General features: G+C 42.3%; 1 protein-coding gene across 5 annotated transcripts in view; it reads left to right on the top strand.

Annotated features, from left to right (window-relative positions):
- The window catches only part of St6gal1 (ST6 beta-galactoside alpha-2,6-sialyltransferase 1), a 122,002-nt gene extending 104,239 nt beyond the window's left edge, over window positions 1-17,763 (top strand). For all 5 annotated transcript variants that reach the window (XM_048346981.1, XM_048346983.1, XM_048346980.1 and 2 more), the window contains 3 exons: window positions 13,302-13,400; window positions 14,869-15,043; window positions 16,853-17,763. In XM_048346981.1, the coding sequence (XP_048202938.1) occupies window positions 13,302-13,400; window positions 14,869-15,043; window positions 16,853-17,094 (516 nt within the window). In that variant the 3' untranslated portion in view covers window positions 17,095-17,763. The remainder of the gene's footprint in view (window positions 1-13,301; window positions 13,401-14,868; window positions 15,044-16,852) is intronic.
- Window positions 17,764-18,933: the final 1,170 nt, after the last annotated feature.

Here is an 18,933-nt window from a genome sequence, read left to right as displayed (position 1 = left end):
AGGCACTGTGGCTCACACCTGTAATCTTAGCTACTCTTGAGGATGAGGTCCTCAGATCTCACTTTGAAGCCAGCCCAGGCAGATACGTTCAAGAAATTTTAATCTCCAATTAACCGGCAAAATGCCAGAAGTGGGAGTGTGGCTCAAGTGGTAGAGGCTACCAGGCACACAAAGAAACATTGTAGTATGGTCTGTTCACAAGGAAAAAAATTAAATCAGTAGAAACTGCTTCTGAAAAAGAGCTGATGACAGGTCTATCAGATCATACCAAAACAACTTTTTTTTTTTTTTTTTTTTGCCAGTCCTGGGCCTTGGACTCTGCCTGAGCACTGTCCCTGGCTTTTTTTTTTCTTTTTTTCTTTTTGCTCAAGGCTAGCACTCTGCCACTTGAGCCACAGCGCCACTTCTGGCCGTTGTCTATATATGTGGTGCTGGGCAATTGAACCCAGGGCTTCGTGTATACGAGGCGAGCATTCTTGCCACTAGGCCATATTCCCAGCCCTAAAACAACTTTCTTAGCATGCTCAAAAATTAAAGGAAGGCATGGAGAAAGTCAAGAAAATGATGGGAACAAAATGGAAATATCAGTCAAGAAGCCCAGAAACCTAAAAAGAAAGCAGAAAGGAAATTCCTGAGCTGTAAACTATAATAATTGAAATGAAAAATTATAAGAGAAATCCAAAGGAAGATTTAATTGTGCAGAAGAGAAAAATCTGAATTGAAGGTAGGATTGTGGGAATCATAAAGTCTGAAGCAAAGTGAGCAGAGCCTAAGTGCTCCATGGGGCATCATTTCTCAGAGCAAATAAGAAAGAGGACAAAGAACATTTAAAAAAGTAACAACAAAGAATTTTCCAAATTTAAGGAAAGGCATGAGTACATATATCTAAAAAGCTCAACAAACTCCAGGTAAAATAAAGCAAGAGATCACACTGAGATGTGTTGTAATTTTAAAAAAGATAAAAACCAGAGTGAATTTTGAAAGCAGTAAGAGAAAAGGGACTCAATGTATATAAGGTATCCTGAATAATATTCCTAGTATGTTTATTATGAATTTGGTGTGCCAGAAGGCAATGAGCTAATACTATGCAAAGTTCTCAAATATAAACAGTAACTTTCAACCATCATATCTGCAAACCTGTTTTTCAAAGATGAGAGAGAAATCAAATCATTTTATATAAATCAAATTGAGACAGCTCATTGATACTAGTCCTCCTTGCTTGGCATTCACAAGGAATTCATTAAGAAATGCAAAAGTGGGGCTGGGGATATGGCCTAGTGGCAAGAGCGTTTGCCTCGTATACATGAAGCCCTGGGTTTGATTCCCCAGCACCACATATACAGAAAATGGCCAGAAGTGGCACTGTGACTCAAGTGGCAGAGTGCTAGCCTTGAGCAAAAAGGAAGCCAGGGACAGTGCTCAGGCCCTGAGTCCAAGGCCCAGGACTGGCAAAAAAAAGAAAGAAATGCAAAAGTAAGTCCAGCAGATTGAGACGAAAGTCTAAACAACTCAAAACCATAGAAATAAATAAAAGTTAATAGATGCTATAGCAGCAATAGAACTAATAGCAGTTAGAGAAGTGAATGTTAAGATAACAATGATCTATTATACACTCTTTGCTTTCTACGTGATTTAAGACACTTCTATAGTATATTTTAATTTCTTTTTGCTATGTTTTTCTTCAGAGCTGGGGATGAAACACAGTACTTTGGATATGTTAACAAAGTACTCTACAATTGACTACATCCTATTCCTATGCTAACATTTTTAATGGAATTATTTGCATGTGGATATATGCATACACTTTGTTTGCTAGGTAAATAGGCTGATGTAGGCTGTGAAAATAATCAACATGAAAGAGGTTTTAGTAGAGGAGGTTCTACCAGAGGTTTGAAATTGTCACTGAGGAAGACTTGGGGGTTGGGGGTGTGTGAGAAAGCCTAAGGAGTGAAGTGGGGGTGGGGGGCGGGTTTCCAGGCCACACCGGGCCACAATGAGGTCAAAGAACCTCTTTGAGAGAGCTTCAGTTCTCTTTTGAGCTGGGCCTGTGTTTGTTCTGCTCCTCACTCACATTGTACAGGACAGACCTGTGAGCCTGTGGACTGTGCTTGAGTCTTAGAAAATGACAAGGTCCTTTGCTTATTCTATTTCTACTCCTCTTTCTATTCAATAGAAAGTTTCAATTCTATTTCTATTGGTGTTCCTGTGCCAATGTTGTTATGAAACTGAATGGGAGAACAGTCCCGTTAAATGTGGGTCTGTAAATAAATCCAGTTTTGACTAAGCACAAGAAGGTTTCCACAAAACAAGGCAGCACCTGCAGTGCTGTGGGGGAGGGAAGAGGGGGGAAAGAAGAGACAGCAGAACAGGAAGAGGCAGTGTCTTCCTTAGAGAAAACCTGCCACCTATGCTCAGCAACCTGGCATGTTACCAGAACTTTCCCAGATACTTGGAGGTCCTGAACTAATCCTTATCGAGAAGTAGCAGTCCATGCTACTTATTAAATACTGTCTAAGGACGGTTCTGGAAGATTTGATAATCATGCAACCTTAGGACATCTCCGCTCAAAATGAGTTGCTCTGAGCCCAGAAAGTAGGCAACACATGTGGATTAGATATAGGTCTGTTTGTCAACAGACCACCCCCCCCCCCTTCTTGAGAAGGAAAATTGAAACTTGGAGAAAGCTTTGGGGGTTGGCATTTTAGCTCAGTGGTATAGCATTTGTTCGGCATTCACAAGGCCCTGGGTTTAACTGCCACCTGAAAGAGAATGAAAGCTAGGAAGGAAAAGTAGGAAGGGAGGGAGTGAAGGAACGAGAGCAAGAGAGAAGGAGGAAGAGTGGGAGAGAGGGAAAGAGAGTGTTAAATGCCAGGCCGAAACTTAGGGCTTCATTACTTGCTTTATTGGTTGGTGTTCTACCACTTTGAGCCACTTCTCTAGCTTGGCTTTTGCTGGTTCATTAGAAATAGAATCCTGTGGGCTTGGGCTGAGTATATCGCCTAGTGGCAAGAGTGCTTGCCTCGTATACATGAAGCCCTGGGTTCAAGTCCCCAGCACCACATATATAGAAAACGGCCAGAAGTGGCGCTGTGGCTCAAGTGGCAGAGTGCTAGCCTTGAGCAAAAAGAAGCCAGGGACAGTGCTCAGGCCCTGAGTCCAAGCCCAGGACTGGCAAAAAAAAAAAAAAAAAGAATCCTGTGGGCTTTTTTGCCTAGGTTGGCTTCAAACCTTTATCCTCTAGGTCTCAGCGTCCTGAGTAGCTAGGATTAAAGATGTGAGCCACTGGCATTTAACACTCTCCTTCCCTTTCTCCCACTCTTCCTCCTTCTCTCTTGCTCTCCTTCCTTCACTCTCTCCCTTCCTACTTTTCCTTCCTAACTTTCACTCTCTTGCAGGCTAGGAGTTGAACCCAGAGCCTCATGAATGTCAAACAAATGCTATGCCACTGAGCTAAAATGCCAAACCCCAAAGCTTTCTCCAAGTTTCAATTTTCCTTCTCCAGATTCATGTAGACAGTTGTCTGAGTAGATGCTGGCAAGGGCAGGGTGAGGGGGCTGAGTTTCCATCACTGGCAGATCTGAAAACAGCTAGAGTGAGTTGTCTGATTCTGATGGAATCCCTCATATATAATATTTTAGCATCATGATTTTATAACTAAAATGTAGATGGGATAGCTATTATGAGTATTAGAAGGTATTGGTTTTTGGCCATCTATCACCTTCTGCCCCTGATATTTTTCCCAATGAGAAAAGTGAACTGATATCAGACTCAACTTGCCTTCTTATTTCAAAGCTCTGGGTTTGTACATGGTTTTTAGCATGTCAGAGTTATTGTCTGCCTTTTCCAGACCCAAAGGATATGCCTAAAGCAGCTCTGTTCAGTGGGGGCACATGTAGTCCACCCATCTGGTGTGTAGCCAGCCGCCCTGGATTCCATTCAGTCAAGCAAATCAGCTCCCACTAAATTCCTGCTCAGTATGAGGAAGAACAAGAGAATGCAATTTCCTCCCCACTAGGACTTTAGTTAAGTTTGCAAAAGCATAATGTAAAGCTGGCAACACTCTGGCGTGGTGACCTTTAACAGGGAAGCAGCAATTTTTGCCATGGTTTCTTTTTTCCGAGGACACTGCTGAATCCTAGAGAAGCATTATGAAAGCCAGTGGTTTTGAAACCAGTTCTCTTTTTATGACTCTGTGCTCCTTTTCACCTCAACTACCACCCAAAAGCAGTGCTTACATCAGATCCACATCCAGCCTTGAAATGTTTATATATCAAGGTGACCTACTAGAAGGTTTTATTCCTATGTTCATGAGGGATGTAGGTTTGTGATTTTTTTAATTTTTGTAATGTCTTTATTTGCTGTTTTGTATTATGGATTGAGTTATTTCCTGCACTCCAATTTTCTCTCTCTTTTAAAAATTATCTTTTAGGAGTTGTAATGAGAAGTTTGTTCAAAATGTCGAGACTTAGGAGCACAATACATTTCAATCAATGCCACTCCTTCCATTGTTCTCCCTCTGGTCTCTCAATCACACACATCCCCTCAAGTTACCTGGTCCCTCTCTCATTTTCTTGAGGTGTTTGTGTACAATTAATATGCTTAATGTCTTAAATGTTTGACAGAACTCACCACTATAGCCACCTGGGTCTAGAGTTTTCTTTATGACAAGATTTTTAGCTATAAACTCCACTTCTTTAATAAGAATAGGACTGACCATGGCAACTATTTCCTCTTAACTGGCTTTGGTAGTTTACATCTTTCAAAGCATTTCCGTTTCTTCTAAGTTATTTCATTTATTGGCTGAAATTGTTCCTAATACAATTCATTGTCCTATTAACATCAGTAGAATCAGTAGTGATGTCACTTCCTTTCAGATGGTTTGAATAGTTTTGAAAATTACAGAACTTAAAGGGAGTTTGGAGATCAGTTAGCTATTGTTTATGCCAAAAGATTTTTGCTGATCATAAGTTGTGTGTCAGACTCTGAAAAGTGATAGGATGCAACAACCAACAGCAGTAAGACTGAAACAGAAGTGCTTCCTGCACTGTGAAGTCCTGAGTCTTATACGATCATTTCATGGAACAGAGAGAGGAGTGAGGCCACAGAGGATAAGGCATATCGAGAGTAGTAATAGTCTACTCTGATGTATTCCTCCAAAAAGCAAGCATCCAATGACACCATACAAGTTCATTATTCTTTTCTCATTTAGGTCTTTTCTTGTTGATGTTGTTATTGGCAGTATGGGGGTGGGGTGGGGTTTGCCTTCAAGCTCTGCTTGTTTGCTTAGCTGACACTCTACCACTTGAGCTATGCTTCTATCCTGGCTTTTTTTTTTTTTTTTTTTTGCCAGTCCTGGGGCTTGGACTCAAGGCCTGAGCACTGTCCCTGGCTTCTTTTTGCATAAGGCTAGCACTCTGCCACTTGAACCACAGTGCCACTTCTGGCCATTTTCTGTATATGTGGTACTGGGGAATCGAACCCAGGGCTTCATGTATACAAGGCAAGCACTCTTGCCACTAGGCAATATCCCCAGCTCGTATCCTGGCTTTTTATTGGTTATTTTGGAGATGGTTTTCAGCCTCAGTACTTCAGATCTCAGTGTCCTGAGTAATGTGGATTACATGTATGAGCCTCAAGTGCCCCACTTATTCCCATCAAATTGTTTTCCATTTCACTAATTTTCTAGCTCTCTTATGATAAATTAAGGTCTATGAGATAGGTTTTTTTCCTGAATAATTATTTATTTATTGTCAAAGTGATGTACAGAGGGGTTACAGTTTCATACATAAGGCAGTGGGTACATTTCTTGTACAATTTGCTACCTCCTCCCTCATTTCCCCCCCCACCTGTCCCTTGCCCTCTTCCCCCATGAGTTGTTCAGTTAGTTTATACCAAATGGTTTTTATAAGTATTGCTTTTGGAGTTGCTTGTCTTTTTTATCCTTTGTCTCTTGATTTTGCTATTCCCTTTCCCTTCCCTAGTTCTAATACCAGTATACACAGTATCCAGGGTATTCTCTGATATATCCAAGTACTTCAAATGCCAATTACAAATTAGGTTTACACAAATAAGTGTTAAATAAAGTATAAGCTAGACAGTATTCTATACATTTAGTGGATTGTATTCAAACTCCTCTGTTTCCTTTCCTTTTCTTCCCTTCCCTTCCCTTCCCTTCCCTTCCCTTCCCTTCCCTTCCCTTCCCTCTCTCTTTCTTTCTCTCTTTTTTCTTTTTCTTATTTGGTAATACTGCAAACTTTCCAGAATAAGGTTTTAGATGACTATGAAAAAATCCCATCTATTAGATCATCTGCGCTTACATGATATTTTAAAGTTTGAGAGTGCTATGTGTATCATATACACCCACCTCTAAACCCCTTCATGTGTGCTTCCAGGAGCACAGCATCACACCTAAGCATAAATGCCACCCTTTCATCTTTCTAAATTATGATTCTCTATATTGACCTAATAGGGCTGGGAATATGGCTTAGTGGCAAGAGTGCTTGCCTCATATACATGAAGCTCTGGGTTCGATTCCTCAGCACCACATATATAGAAAAGGCCAGAAGTGGTGCTGTGGCTCAAGTGGTAGAGTGCTAGCCTTGAGCAAAAAGAAGCCAGGGACAGTGTTCAGACCCTGAGTCCAAGCCCCAGGACTGGCAAAAAAAAAAAAGATATTTATAGTGACCTAATAGTATCCTCTAGGCCATCTTCCCTTTCTACTACTAAATCAAATTCAAAAGCAAGTACTGGGGCTGGGGATATAGCCTAGTGGCAAGAGTGCCTGCCTCGGATACACGAGGCCCTAGGTTCGATTCCCCAGCACCACATATACGGCCAGAAGTGCTAGCCTTGAGCGGGAAGAAGCCAGGGACAGTGCTCAGGCCCTGAGTTCAAGGCCCAGGACTGGCCAAAAAAAAAAAAAAAAGCAAGTACTGTATTTATTGTATATCTTTTTAATGTGTAATATTTTTATAGCATATACATATATATATATATATATATATATATATTTGCTGGTCCTGGAGCTTGAAATCAGAGCCTGGATGCTGTCCCTGAGACTCTTTGTGCTCAAGGCTAGCGCTCTACCACGTGAGCCACAATTCAACTTCTGGCTTTTTCTGAGTGGTTTATTGGTGATAAGAGTCTCCTGGAGTTTTCTGCCTGGGCTGGCTTCAAGTTATGATCCTTAGATCTCAGCCTCCTAGGTAGTTAGGGTTACAGGCATGAGCTATCAGTGTCCAGCACCTCTTTATATCTTTTAATGCGTGGCATTGTATGTGTATGAATGTGTGTGTGTGCATGTGCACATGTACATGTGTGTACTCGTGTGGGTACTAAGGCTTGAACTCAGGGCCTGGGAGCTGTATGTTAAAATTTTTTGCTCCAACCACAGCTCCACTTCTAGCTTTTTGGTGGTTAATTGGAGATATGAGTGTGATGGACTTTCCTGCCTGGGCTGATGAATTATTATCCTCAGATCTCAGCCTCCTGTGTAGCTAGGGTTACCGGTGTAAGCCACAGGTGGGCAGTTGGCATTGACATTTTTGAAAAATACAATTCTTTAAAAAAAATGTTCAGCTGTGTTGTGTGATCTTGGCTTCTCAAGTGTCTGAAATCTGGAGGGTCACAGTTTGAAGCCAGCCTGGGGAAAAAAACCCACCTGACTCCCTCTCCAAAGTAACTAGCAAAAAACAGGGCAGGAGCATGGCTTAAATAAAAGAATGCAAGCAGAGCAAGCAGGAGACTGAGTTCAGACTCATGTACTGGCAAAAATAAAAACAAAAAATACCTTATTTTGTATTTTCCTGATATTAGATTAGGGTTACATGCTTCCTGTTAGAAAACTACATAAATGATGCTGTGTCAATTAAGAGCTCAATAGAAGAAGGCAGGCAAGGCCCATTTGTGCCTTATAGATGATTTTTTTTTTTTGGGGGGGGGCCAGTCCTGGGCCTTGGACTCAGGGCCTGAGCACTGTCCCTGGCTTCTTTTTGCTCAAGGCTAGCACTCTGCCACTTGAGCCACAGCGCCACTTCTGGCCGTTTTCTATAGATGTGGTGCTGGGGAATTGAACCCAGGGCTTCATGTTTACCAGGCAAGCACTCTTGCCCCTAGGCCATATTTCCAGCCCTATAGATGATTTTTTATTGTGATTATGTGCATGAGATATCTGATGTCTCTAATTACTATTATTCTTTTGCAGTGTGTGATGTGCACTTTAATACTGTCAGTATTCTGTTCCTCATCAAAATTTCTTTCTCTATTTAGCATTTATTTATTTTAAAAAATGGTACTGAGGTTTGAACTCAGGCCTTGTACTTACTAGGCTGACACTCTACTACTTGAGCCATACCCCCAACCTCTTTTGCTTTAGTTACTTTGAGGATAGGATTATGTCCAAGCTGGCCTGAACCTTGATCTTTCCTGCATACTTGAGATTTTGTACAACCCCATTCAGTTATTGTGGAGATGAGGGTCTTGATAACTTTTTGCCCTGAGACTTGATTCCTCTAACTGCCCAATCTCTACCTCTGACTAACTATGATTACAGGCATGAGCCACCATGACATGGCTCACTGTTCACTTTTCTTGAAGCAATCCTTACTATAATGGTTGTATAGTCATGTGGAGGAGCTTGCTTTCCACCATATTATGAAGTTGGCATTCAGAATAAGTTGGCACTACAGTATAAGTAAAATACCTCCTTTCTCCCCTCTTTCTTCTCTCTTTTTTCCCTCTCCTCCCTCCCTCCCTCTCTCTTCCTTCCCCTTCCTTCTTTCCTCCCTCTCTTCCTCCTTCCCTCCTTTCTTCTTCTCTTTTCTTTTTTTTCTTTTCTTTTCTTGCATTTCATTGGTAGGAACTCATGAATTCCTATTTTCTTAGTAGTTTACAATTGCTTACTGTTCTGAATGACCTTGGTATTGAAATTATTCCAGACTTAACTAGTGGAGCTTCTTCTTCCAAACTGCCTCTTATTCCCTTGTGGCATCCATGCACTCACCAGTTTTCCTTTAAAAAAAAATGTAACACTACTTTCTGGTGTTGTAAGATATTCCAACTCATTTAGAAGTTATCTTTGGACCTTTAAATATTTTCTGAGTGTTACTTTTATTTTGAATTGTGCAAATGGGGTGTCCTAGGTTAGAGATAAATTTCTTATTAACCACCTTAGCATGATGGCATGTACCTATAGTCATAATTATGCAGGAGGCTAAGACAGGAGGATCACTTGAGCACAGAAGTCTGAGGCCAGCTTGAATAATATAAGACTGAAGAAACAAATGAGTGAGCAGTCCTTCCTTTGCCTAAGTCCTTGCCCTCAAGACAATATAAGGAAAATCTGTTATTTTTGTTGTTGTTGTTATTTGTTTTTGTGCTGGTCCTAGGGCTTGAACTCAGGACTGGGTGCTGTACCTGAGCTATTTTTCTCAAAGGTAGTGTTCTACCACTTGAGCCACAGCTTCACGTCCAGCTTTTTTTGTCTGTGTTCAATTCAAATGTCTCATAGACTTTTCTGCCCAGGGGCTGGCTTTGAACCTCAATCCTCAGAGCTGAGCCTCCCCAGTAATTAGGATTTACAGGCATGAGGCACCCAGCTTTATGTTTTTGTGCCAATCTGCTTGTTTTAATAGTCAGTGGACTATTTTTTTAAATGATTTTTCCCAGTTGCTTTTTTATAAAAGCCAGGTTTTTTCCACATAGTAAGGAATGCTTATTCCACTCACTGACCTGAAAATAAACTCACCTATAGACATTTCTAAGTTTTTAGGCCTCATTCCCTCTTGAAATGCAAAACCTGAGAATTTTCCCACTTCCATCTTCTTGGCCCCAGGGGAGCCTGCACTAGAGAAGCTTCTGGGCATGAGCATTTACCCAACTGTGGACCTAAGAAAAATAGTATTGTCTTCTGATTAAAGCAGAGCAATTAATTCAGCAAAATAGCTAGACATTTGATCCTCCTCAAGGTATATGAATAAACAAGATGCCTGGGCTTTTCATAGGAGCACTGAGCAATTTAGGAAGGTTTCATTTCCTCAGGTTACCTTGGCTTTATCCTGGGATCAGTCATCGTCTCTGAAGATTCCTGGTCTTTTTAGTAGAAAATGGTATCCAAAATTAAGCTCTGTTCACTAGGTGTGCTCATCTCTATCAGGGTATCTTTGAGCAGATATAGTTAGGAAGTACATGCATGGGTATGCATACATGTACACTTACACATGTATGTACATATCCACATGTGTGTCTATACCTCTATAGGTGCCCTCCTATATATGTCTGTGTTTAACTTTGAAATTTTCAAACAGAGAGATATCCTTCAATGTATATCATTGACCTAGATTATGTGTAAGTTTTACAAAACCACCCAGTCTAGATTTTGAAGGTAAGATATATCTATATCTACACACGTACATACTCACAACATTAGTTAGGTTGAGCTGCCATTATAAAATACCAAAAACTAGATGTCTTAATCAACAGAAATTTTGTCTTCAACTACTTGTGGATGCCACAATCAAAGGTGCCATTGGCTTGGGTTTCTGAAGGAGGCTCCCTTTTTGCCTTGTTGTGACCTTCTTTGTGTTCTCTTGTGACTTTTCTCCTGTTCCCACACTGAGAGATTCTGGTCTCTTTTCTTGTTCTTTAAAGACACCTCCCTAACAGGCTTAGGGCTCCACCCTTATGACCTCATTTAACCTTAGTCACCTCGCTAAAGGCTCTGTTTCCAAATACTCCAAATATAGTCACTTTGGGAATTAGGGATCCAACATTTGAATGGAGGAGGGCACAGTTCAGTCCATGGCAGAGAGAGAAAAATATCTATGAAGAAAAAAGATCGCAGATATACACAAAAGCAATAACTGAGGAATGCAGTGGTTTGCAGTTACAGACGGGTATTTTCTGCTTTATATATATGTGTGTATCTGTATATAGATTCTATTCTGAAGTTTTCACTTTCTGCATTGAGCATTTGTTACTTCATAAATAGAAAGTTTATTTTTAAAAGTTATCTTCAAAGAGGTTTCAAGTCAACACATGAGTTTATACCATGGATCTTGATCTAGGTTACCCTTTTCATCATTCTCCTCCATCTCTCCCAACCCCACCCACCCTCTCAATTTTCCTTTCCATTCTCACATACATACATTGAATATTATGGCTGTGTTCTCTTTCTTAGAAAGGTTACTTTAAACAGCAGCTCTCTGTCTCTCTGGTGTCCCCTTGTCCTGATAGATATTGCTTAAATATGGAACAGGGATGGAACTCTTGCTACCACTCTCTTCCTTGGTAAGAACATCCAAGATATGCCATATCTTGGCATTTGCTTTTATTGTTCCCTCTGTTCGTGAACAATATCTCTGTCCCTCACACTGTCCTGTCTGTTACATTCTCATTTATCATGTTTACACTTACCCTCTCTATAGCCACCCTCACACTATCTCTAGTGTCACACCATTGTGTGTTTCGTCATTGTTTCACTGTCCACTTTCTCCCCCGACTGTGACAGCTTGAAGGGCAGGGACTATGCTCAACATCTGACTCCTTGCACCTAGTGTAGCTGCAAATTCCCTAGCCAAGGTGGGCCCCACCAGCAATTCTAGTCTCAGAATAAATTCCAAATAAATAAGATGATATGTCCAGGCTTAAAGGAATATTCTCCCTGTGTAGGAAGAGATGGGCTAGCTTATGGCCATCACACATACAATGATATTTGTCATCATTTTCTGATAGCACAGTGACATCAATTAGGACTCAGCCTGAACAATGGTAATTGAAGTGGGAGGGATGATTGCTGAGAGAAGATTGCCTACCTATTCAGTCAAGTCTTTTTTTTTTTTTTTTTTTAGCCAGTCCTGGAGCTTGGACTCAGGGCCTGAGCACTGTCCCTGGCTTCTTTTTGCTCAAGGCTAGCTACTCGGCCACTTGAGCCACAGTGCCACTTCTGACCTTTTCTATATATGTGGTGCTGAAGAATCAAACCCAGGGCTTCATGTATACGAGGCAAGCACTCTTACCACTAGGCCATATTCCCAGCCCTCAAGTCTTTTTTTAAATTTTTTCCTCCAGTACTTGGGCTTGAACTCAGGGACTTCACACTTGGCTCATGGTTGAGGTGCTCCACTTAACCTATAACCTCCAGACCAGCTTTTTATTGGACAATTGGAGCCAGGGTCCTGTGGGCCTTTTGCCTGGGCTGGCTTTAAACTTTGACCCACCAGATCTCAACCTCCTGTGTTGCTAGGATTACAGGTGTGAGCCTGCCAGTTCCTGGCTGTGTCAGGTCTTGATTTGGTTTCCTCCGTGTGCTTCTCTCGCATTTCACCTGAGTCATGTCCCATGTGCTCTTAACAATAAGTGGCTGACAAGTGACATCATATTGCTGTTTTAGCTTTTTAAGAGGGACATGGATTCCTTCATTTCTCTGCCCTTGGAGCAACTTTTGTTTTTCATTCATATATTTTCGTCATTTGATTGTAAAGATAGCTCTCATTTGAGAGAGCAGGGCAAGTGTCCCCATTCCACACATTTTATGAAAAATGAAGGCCTAGGAAGATTATTGCATAGTCACCTGATTAAGGTTGTGGCAAACACAAGAGCTAAGCCTGAGTCTATATTAACAACTGATAGCTTTCTTCTTCTGCTATCATATTTTTCCTATTTGTTTAAATAATTTAATGAATGTTTCCATATATATTTTCCCCTGGATTTGGATTCTTTGTTAGGCTAGAGTCCCAAAGTAGAATTATTGAGTCTGTATGTGCGTTTTGTTTTAACTCCTAATATATTTTGCAAAAAAAAAAAAAGTCCCATCATAGCCAGGCCTATAATTCTAGCTACTCAGGAGGATGAGATCTGAGGATCACAGTTCAAAGCCAGCTCTGTAAGTTAAGTCCATGAGACTCTTATCTCCAATTAGCCACAAAACCCCCAGAAGTGGTGCTGTAGCCTTGAGCACAAAAGCTCAGGGACAGCTCCTGACAGGCCCTGAGGTCAAGCCCCATGACCGAAAAAAAAAGTTCCATTGAGATGGTCACACTAACAGTTAACCATGTATGGCATAAAAAAAAGAGAGAGAGAGAAATGAGGGCTGTGTGCCATTTTCACCTCCATAGTCTCAAAGTCTGAGTGTAATCTTTTCTGCTCTATGACTGATGGCTTGTTTTAAATGTCCTTTTAGGTCAACACAGTTCAGACTGGCATTTTACTCTCACTGAAGTTAAGTGGTGATGGGCCACTTACTACTGAGAGCCAATGTTTACATGTAGATATCCAAATGACAGCTCATCTCTTTCTTCTTGTAGTTGGTCACCACAGACGAGCGATTCCTCAAGGACAGTTTATACAATGAAGGAATCCTAATTGTATGGGACCCATCTTTATACCATTCAGATATCCCAAAGGTAAGTGGAAAGTAAGGGTTGAGTCACTGTTTGCCTGTAGATTTTTAAAACATTTAGAGATTTTTTTTTGTCAGTCCTGGACCTTGAACCCAGGGCCTGAGCACTGTCCCTGGCTTTTTTTTTTTTTCCTCAAGGCTAGCACTCTACCACTTGAGCCACAGTGCCACCTCTGGCTGTTTTTTATGTATGTGATGCTAGGGAATCGAACCTAGGGCTTCATGTATAATGAGGCAAGCACTCTTGCCACTAGGCCATATTCCCAGCACCAACATTTAGAGATTTTTAAAGTCATGGATGAACTGAGCCATTCTTGGCGGTTTGATTGAGGACATCCACTGTGTGTGGAGTAGCAGTCTTACAAACACTCCTGTCCAGCCCCTCTCCTGCACCATCGAGGCTATGTATCTCAGTTTCAGCATGTATTGCAAGTAATGGTGGCTGGGTTTTCTCACCATCTAGAGTACATTATATTCATTAATGCAGTTATGCCTGATGAGCTTCAGCAGGAATGGACAGTGGCTACTGTTCCTCTGTCAATAATATGTCTACACTTCTGTGCCATACCTCCCATGTCTTGAGTTCCTCTCCTTTTACTCTTGTTAATACTAGAAGGAAGTAGATGGTTGTTCCCATTTTACACATGGAGAAACCGGAAGTGGACAGGGAAAGTGGCCTGTCCCAGGACTTAATTTCCTAAGCTGAGGGCCCAGATCTGCAACAACAACAACTGTTTCAAGGAAGGAAATGTGAGCTTCAGGACTCCTGGGTTCCCAAGCCCTGGAATAGCCTTCCAGGGGCCTCAGGAGAATGTCATCCAAGAGGAAGGGAAGACAGCACTATTCTTGGGATACTCAAGTTTTAAGTTGGATCCACCAGTTGCTGATAGGTTCTAGGGATCCTTTGCACTACTTCTGTTACTACCTCTGTTGGTACACAATTATGCACAGATATCACTTAGAACTCAAATGTCCCTAAGTCTAGAGAAGGACTCTGAACATGTAGACGTAGCAACCTGTGCCCCTGTTTCTTTCTCTTCAGAATTAAGAGTTACCAGGCAGAATATGTACCTATAGTGCTAGCTACGTGGGAAACTGAAACAGGAGGACCACTTAAGCCTAGGATCTGGAATCCAGTCTGTGTACCATAACAACACCAGGTCTTAAAAAGAAGATGGGGTTACGTAGTACATAAATCCCCCTTCCAGCTTGGATACTACAACCAGACTCTGTGGTCCTGTCTGAAACTATTCCAGGGTGACCAATCTAAGTACAGACTGTGCTGGGCCCCACTGTGTTACCCACTGAGAGCCATGATGTGCAGAAGCCTGGGATGTATTCCAAAGGAAGAGCTGTGACTCATAGTTCTGCCCTGGTTCCTTCTGAGTTTTGGATGAGCATGACTGCTTTGTAGTCCACACTGACACAGACAGTCTTCTCTTCTTGAGTCGGCCAATTTCCTTCTTTTTCAGTGGTACCTGAATCCTGACTACAAATTCTTTAACAACTATAAGAGTTACCGTAAGCTGCATCCCAGTCAGCCCTTTTACATCCTCAAGCCCCAGATGCCTTGGGAACTGTGGGACATCCTTCAGGAAATCTCCCCCGAAGCGATTCAGCCAAACCCCCCATCCTCTGGTATGCTTGGTAAGTCCTTATCTGGGGAAGTCCTTGTGTGGTTATTTCTAGGGATCTCATGTATTCAATCTATTGGTTGACGACCAAAACAGTTGCCAAGATCTCGCTCCACTCCTGCATTGTGCCAAAACCTGTCCAAAATAGAGAAATAAGATATAATTCTACTTCATTGTGTCTACTGGGAGAAAATAGCCAGATATCTAGTCCAGCATTCAGTTTGAGCCAAGAAGGAGAGCCTATCTTGTCACAGAGGAGAGAACCCTTTCTCACTGGGCAGTCAGGAAGGAAGTAGTATGAGCTAGGCATCAGGGATGGGAGGATTTGACAGATGGATATGGGGTAAAGGGATGGATATAACCATAAGAGGAATGGAGAAGATTGAGCAGGGCTGAACTTCATATGAGGAGAACAGGTTCTTGTCCTAGGTTTGCAATTCAAGAACTATCTCAGGACTCATGAATCAGGATAGAGACCATTTTAATGCAATATCCTTGAAAAAAAACTACAAGCCTCCAAGTTGTGATATATTTAAATAAACACAGAATCAGTGAGAGTGCATAGTCACACTGGAAGTTGAAGCAGAAGCCAGTAATGCCACTCCTGGACTCTCTATATGTTCCCCTTAGTGAGTGCTCTAGTCTCAACCCTAAGAGAATTGTGAGTGGGCACCTGGAAGTGGGGACCTAGAGGAGCCTGTGGGAGCTGGCACAGGATGGGCTGGGGATAGAAAGTCCTGAATGCTAGGCAGAGACTTTCTTTTTAAGCCTTGTTTACACCCTTGAGTTTTCATGGGTTGTTTGTCGCTCCCTGTCATTGTCAGGCTGGACTGCTAGGCAGTTTCCAGGAGAAGGTTGGCTCTCTATGTACACAGAGATGGGAGCTTCTCCTCTGAGTCCCTGCAGTACTGCTTTCCCACTGGATAGCCCCAGCCATTCACAGCTGTGTCATCTGTCTGCCTGCTTTCCCTTCTAGACTTCAGACTCCTTCAGGGTGGGACTGGTCTGACTTAACCTTCATGGGTTTGACATGGCAATTGTTCTCTGAGTAAATCAGTTTATTGTCAGAAGTGCTCTGATTGTAAGGGATTGGGGCCTTTGCAGTGATACATCTTCATATCTTCTACTTCAGCTTTTGGATGAGTGCATTTGGGATTCTTCCTGAGGCCTCTCAAACAGGAGTAATCATCCCAAGGAACATATCTTCCTGATGCTCACTGCCCTGCCATTGTCTCTGCTGTTGACTCCACCATCAGTTCTCTTCTCTGCCCTCCCTCTGGCCATTAGCCCTCCACACCCTGCCTGTACTTTCTCCTGTCATTCCTAGGTTAGCTGCTGAACTGTCTTCTCTTCCCCACTGAGCTAAAGGGCAGAGGTAGGGATTTTCTCATATCTGATTCTTCTGGAACAATTTTCTCCTTCATAGAGATTCCCTAGGTGACTAATTAATTAAAGGTATCTTAGGACTATGATCCTATTTAATGCTAACATTGATCTATACAATGAATGGGAGGGTTGGATAATCCCTTCTCTTTTGAGCAGATGAAGGCCAAAAGAAGGGATATTTCCTACCCAACACAACTCTTGCCAGTTGGGGACAAAGGTAGTGGGATTTCCCTGCTTCCTGGTTGAGCTTGCACCTCCATGTTCCACATGGCCTCTCCAGAGAGCACCAGCTTGGGCCATAGCACCTCAACCTGCCTTTCCTTAGGATTCACAAGAATAAATAGAAACTTCAGGTGGCATCTCTCCACTGGGTAGATCTCTACAGCTCTGATGTAAGAGAGTCTGGGCTTAACTCACTACTCCTCCCTCTCTTCAGGTATCATTATCATGTTGACGCTGTGTGACCAGGTGGACATTTATGAATTCCTCCCATCCAAGCGCAAGACTGACGTGTGCTACTACTACCAAAAGTACTTTGATATCGCCTGCACAATGGGTGCTTACCACCCACTCCTCTTTGAGAAGAACATGGTGAAGCACCTCAATGAAGGCACAGATGAGGACATTTACCTGTTTGGAAAAGCCACATTGTCTGGTTTTCGGAACATTCGCTGCTGAGCATGGGTCTCCAGCCAAGCATGCTCATTCTCTATCAGGAGTTCATGGCGGGTCTGGGCATCTATTTTCTTGAATCATCCTTGGCTGTTTCTTGCAAAGGATTGTTCTAGGGGCTTTAGGCAATAAGAGCTCTGGAGTTTCTGGAGCCTAAAAGCAAGGAATCAGGCCTAACTTTCCATGTTGCCAGCCACAAAGAGAGTGTGAGTTCCACCTCCTGCTGCACACATGGACGGACACACACACACACACTCACACACACCCCTAACATTCTTTCTAGACAGCATCCTCCCCTCATTCTACACAAGTAGATGTAAGATCCACCTATCCCACCAGGGCTGCAAAAGCTGAGCTTTGTTATTCCCACCCAAATGGTGTCATTCTTATAAACCAGCACTCTGTATTGCTTGAAATCTCTACCTAAGTATTGGTTTCACATTTTAAACAGTCTCCCAAATCATGATTGGGCCAGGTAATTCTGGGTGGAGGTAAGGGTAAACATGGACAGGGGGTGAATAATTCCTACAAAACATTGGAAGCATCCTCAAGTCCACTGGAGAAACATTGCTTCCCAAGATTGAAATTGTTCCTCAGGAACCATTTCCCCAAGGATATGGTCCTCTCATCTCCCTGGCTGGTTGGGTTGGTCATTAGTCAGGGTGTTTATCAACAAAAGATATGTGTGTGTGTGTGTGTGTGTGTGTGTGTGTTTGTGTGTTTGTGTGTTTGTTCCAGTACTGGGGCTTAAACCCATGACCAGGGTACTGTTCATTATCTTTTTCATGAAAGGCTGTGATCTACCACTTGAGCCACACCTCCACTTTTGGCTTTTTGATAGATTAATTAGAAATAAGAGTCTCATCGACATTCCTGCCAAGGTAGGCTTCAAACTAAAATCCTCAGATCTCAGCCTCCTGAGTAGCCAGGGTTACAGATGTGAGCCCCAAGTACCTAACTAACAAAGGACCTTGTTTAGCCTGCTTTCCTCTCCACATGGAGAAGAAGGTATAGTCCTTATCCCCAAGTTGTTCATAGTTTAGTAGGAGAGACAGATATGCAACAGGCAAATAGTGTGTGCTGGGCTTACAGAGAGATAAGCCTGCTATCTCTACCCCAAGGAAGGACCAATTCTACTGGGATGTATGGGTCATAGAAGGTTATACAGAGCTAGGGCACTGGGGCAGGAGAACCAAGTGACACATGTCAAATGGATTTCAGAATTATTTGAATTATGTTTTTCTTCCTTTATTGACAATTTTTATTCTCTAAAATCTGCCTGAACATATAGGCTCAAAGTATTTTGGGAAGAAGTCCCTTGCCCATGTGCAGCCCTATAGCAGGCTCAATCAAATCAGATTTCCCAAAAGTCTAATTTTTGCAGGCTCAACTTGACCTAGCCTCTTCCAGCTGGGTTTTTACACTATTCTCCTGCTCCTCCTTTTCAGCAATCCACCTCAGATCTCCTGTTATACTTTCTCTCCCTTTAGAGTAGCTTTTCCTCTTTCAAATTATTTCCCTCTCTCCCTCGCTCCCTGCCTCCCTTCCTTCCTCCCTCCATTCCCCCCTGTTCCCCACCTCTTTCTTTTGTGCCAATACTGGGGCTTGAACTCAGGGTCTGAGTACTGTCCCTTAGTTTTTATGCTCGAAGCTGGACTTGCCACACCACTTGAGCCATACCTCCATTTCTGGCTTTTTGGAGAAGGTTAATTGGAGAAAAGAGTCTCAAAGACTCTTTATCTTAGAGGCTAGCTTCCAACTGTAATAATAAAATCTCAGCCTTCTGAGTAGTTAGGATTCCAGGCATGAGCCACTGGCTCTTGTCTTTCTCAAATTATTTTCAAT

The sequence above is a fragment of the Perognathus longimembris genome, chromosome 5 (genome assembly GCF_023159225.1).
Source record: "Perognathus longimembris pacificus isolate PPM17 chromosome 5, ASM2315922v1, whole genome shotgun sequence".
Classification (NCBI taxonomy): Eukaryota; Metazoa; Chordata; class Mammalia; order Rodentia; family Heteromyidae; genus Perognathus; species Perognathus longimembris.
Note: the sequence above shows the minus strand (reverse complement) of the source record. Positions and strands in the feature narration are given on the sequence as shown.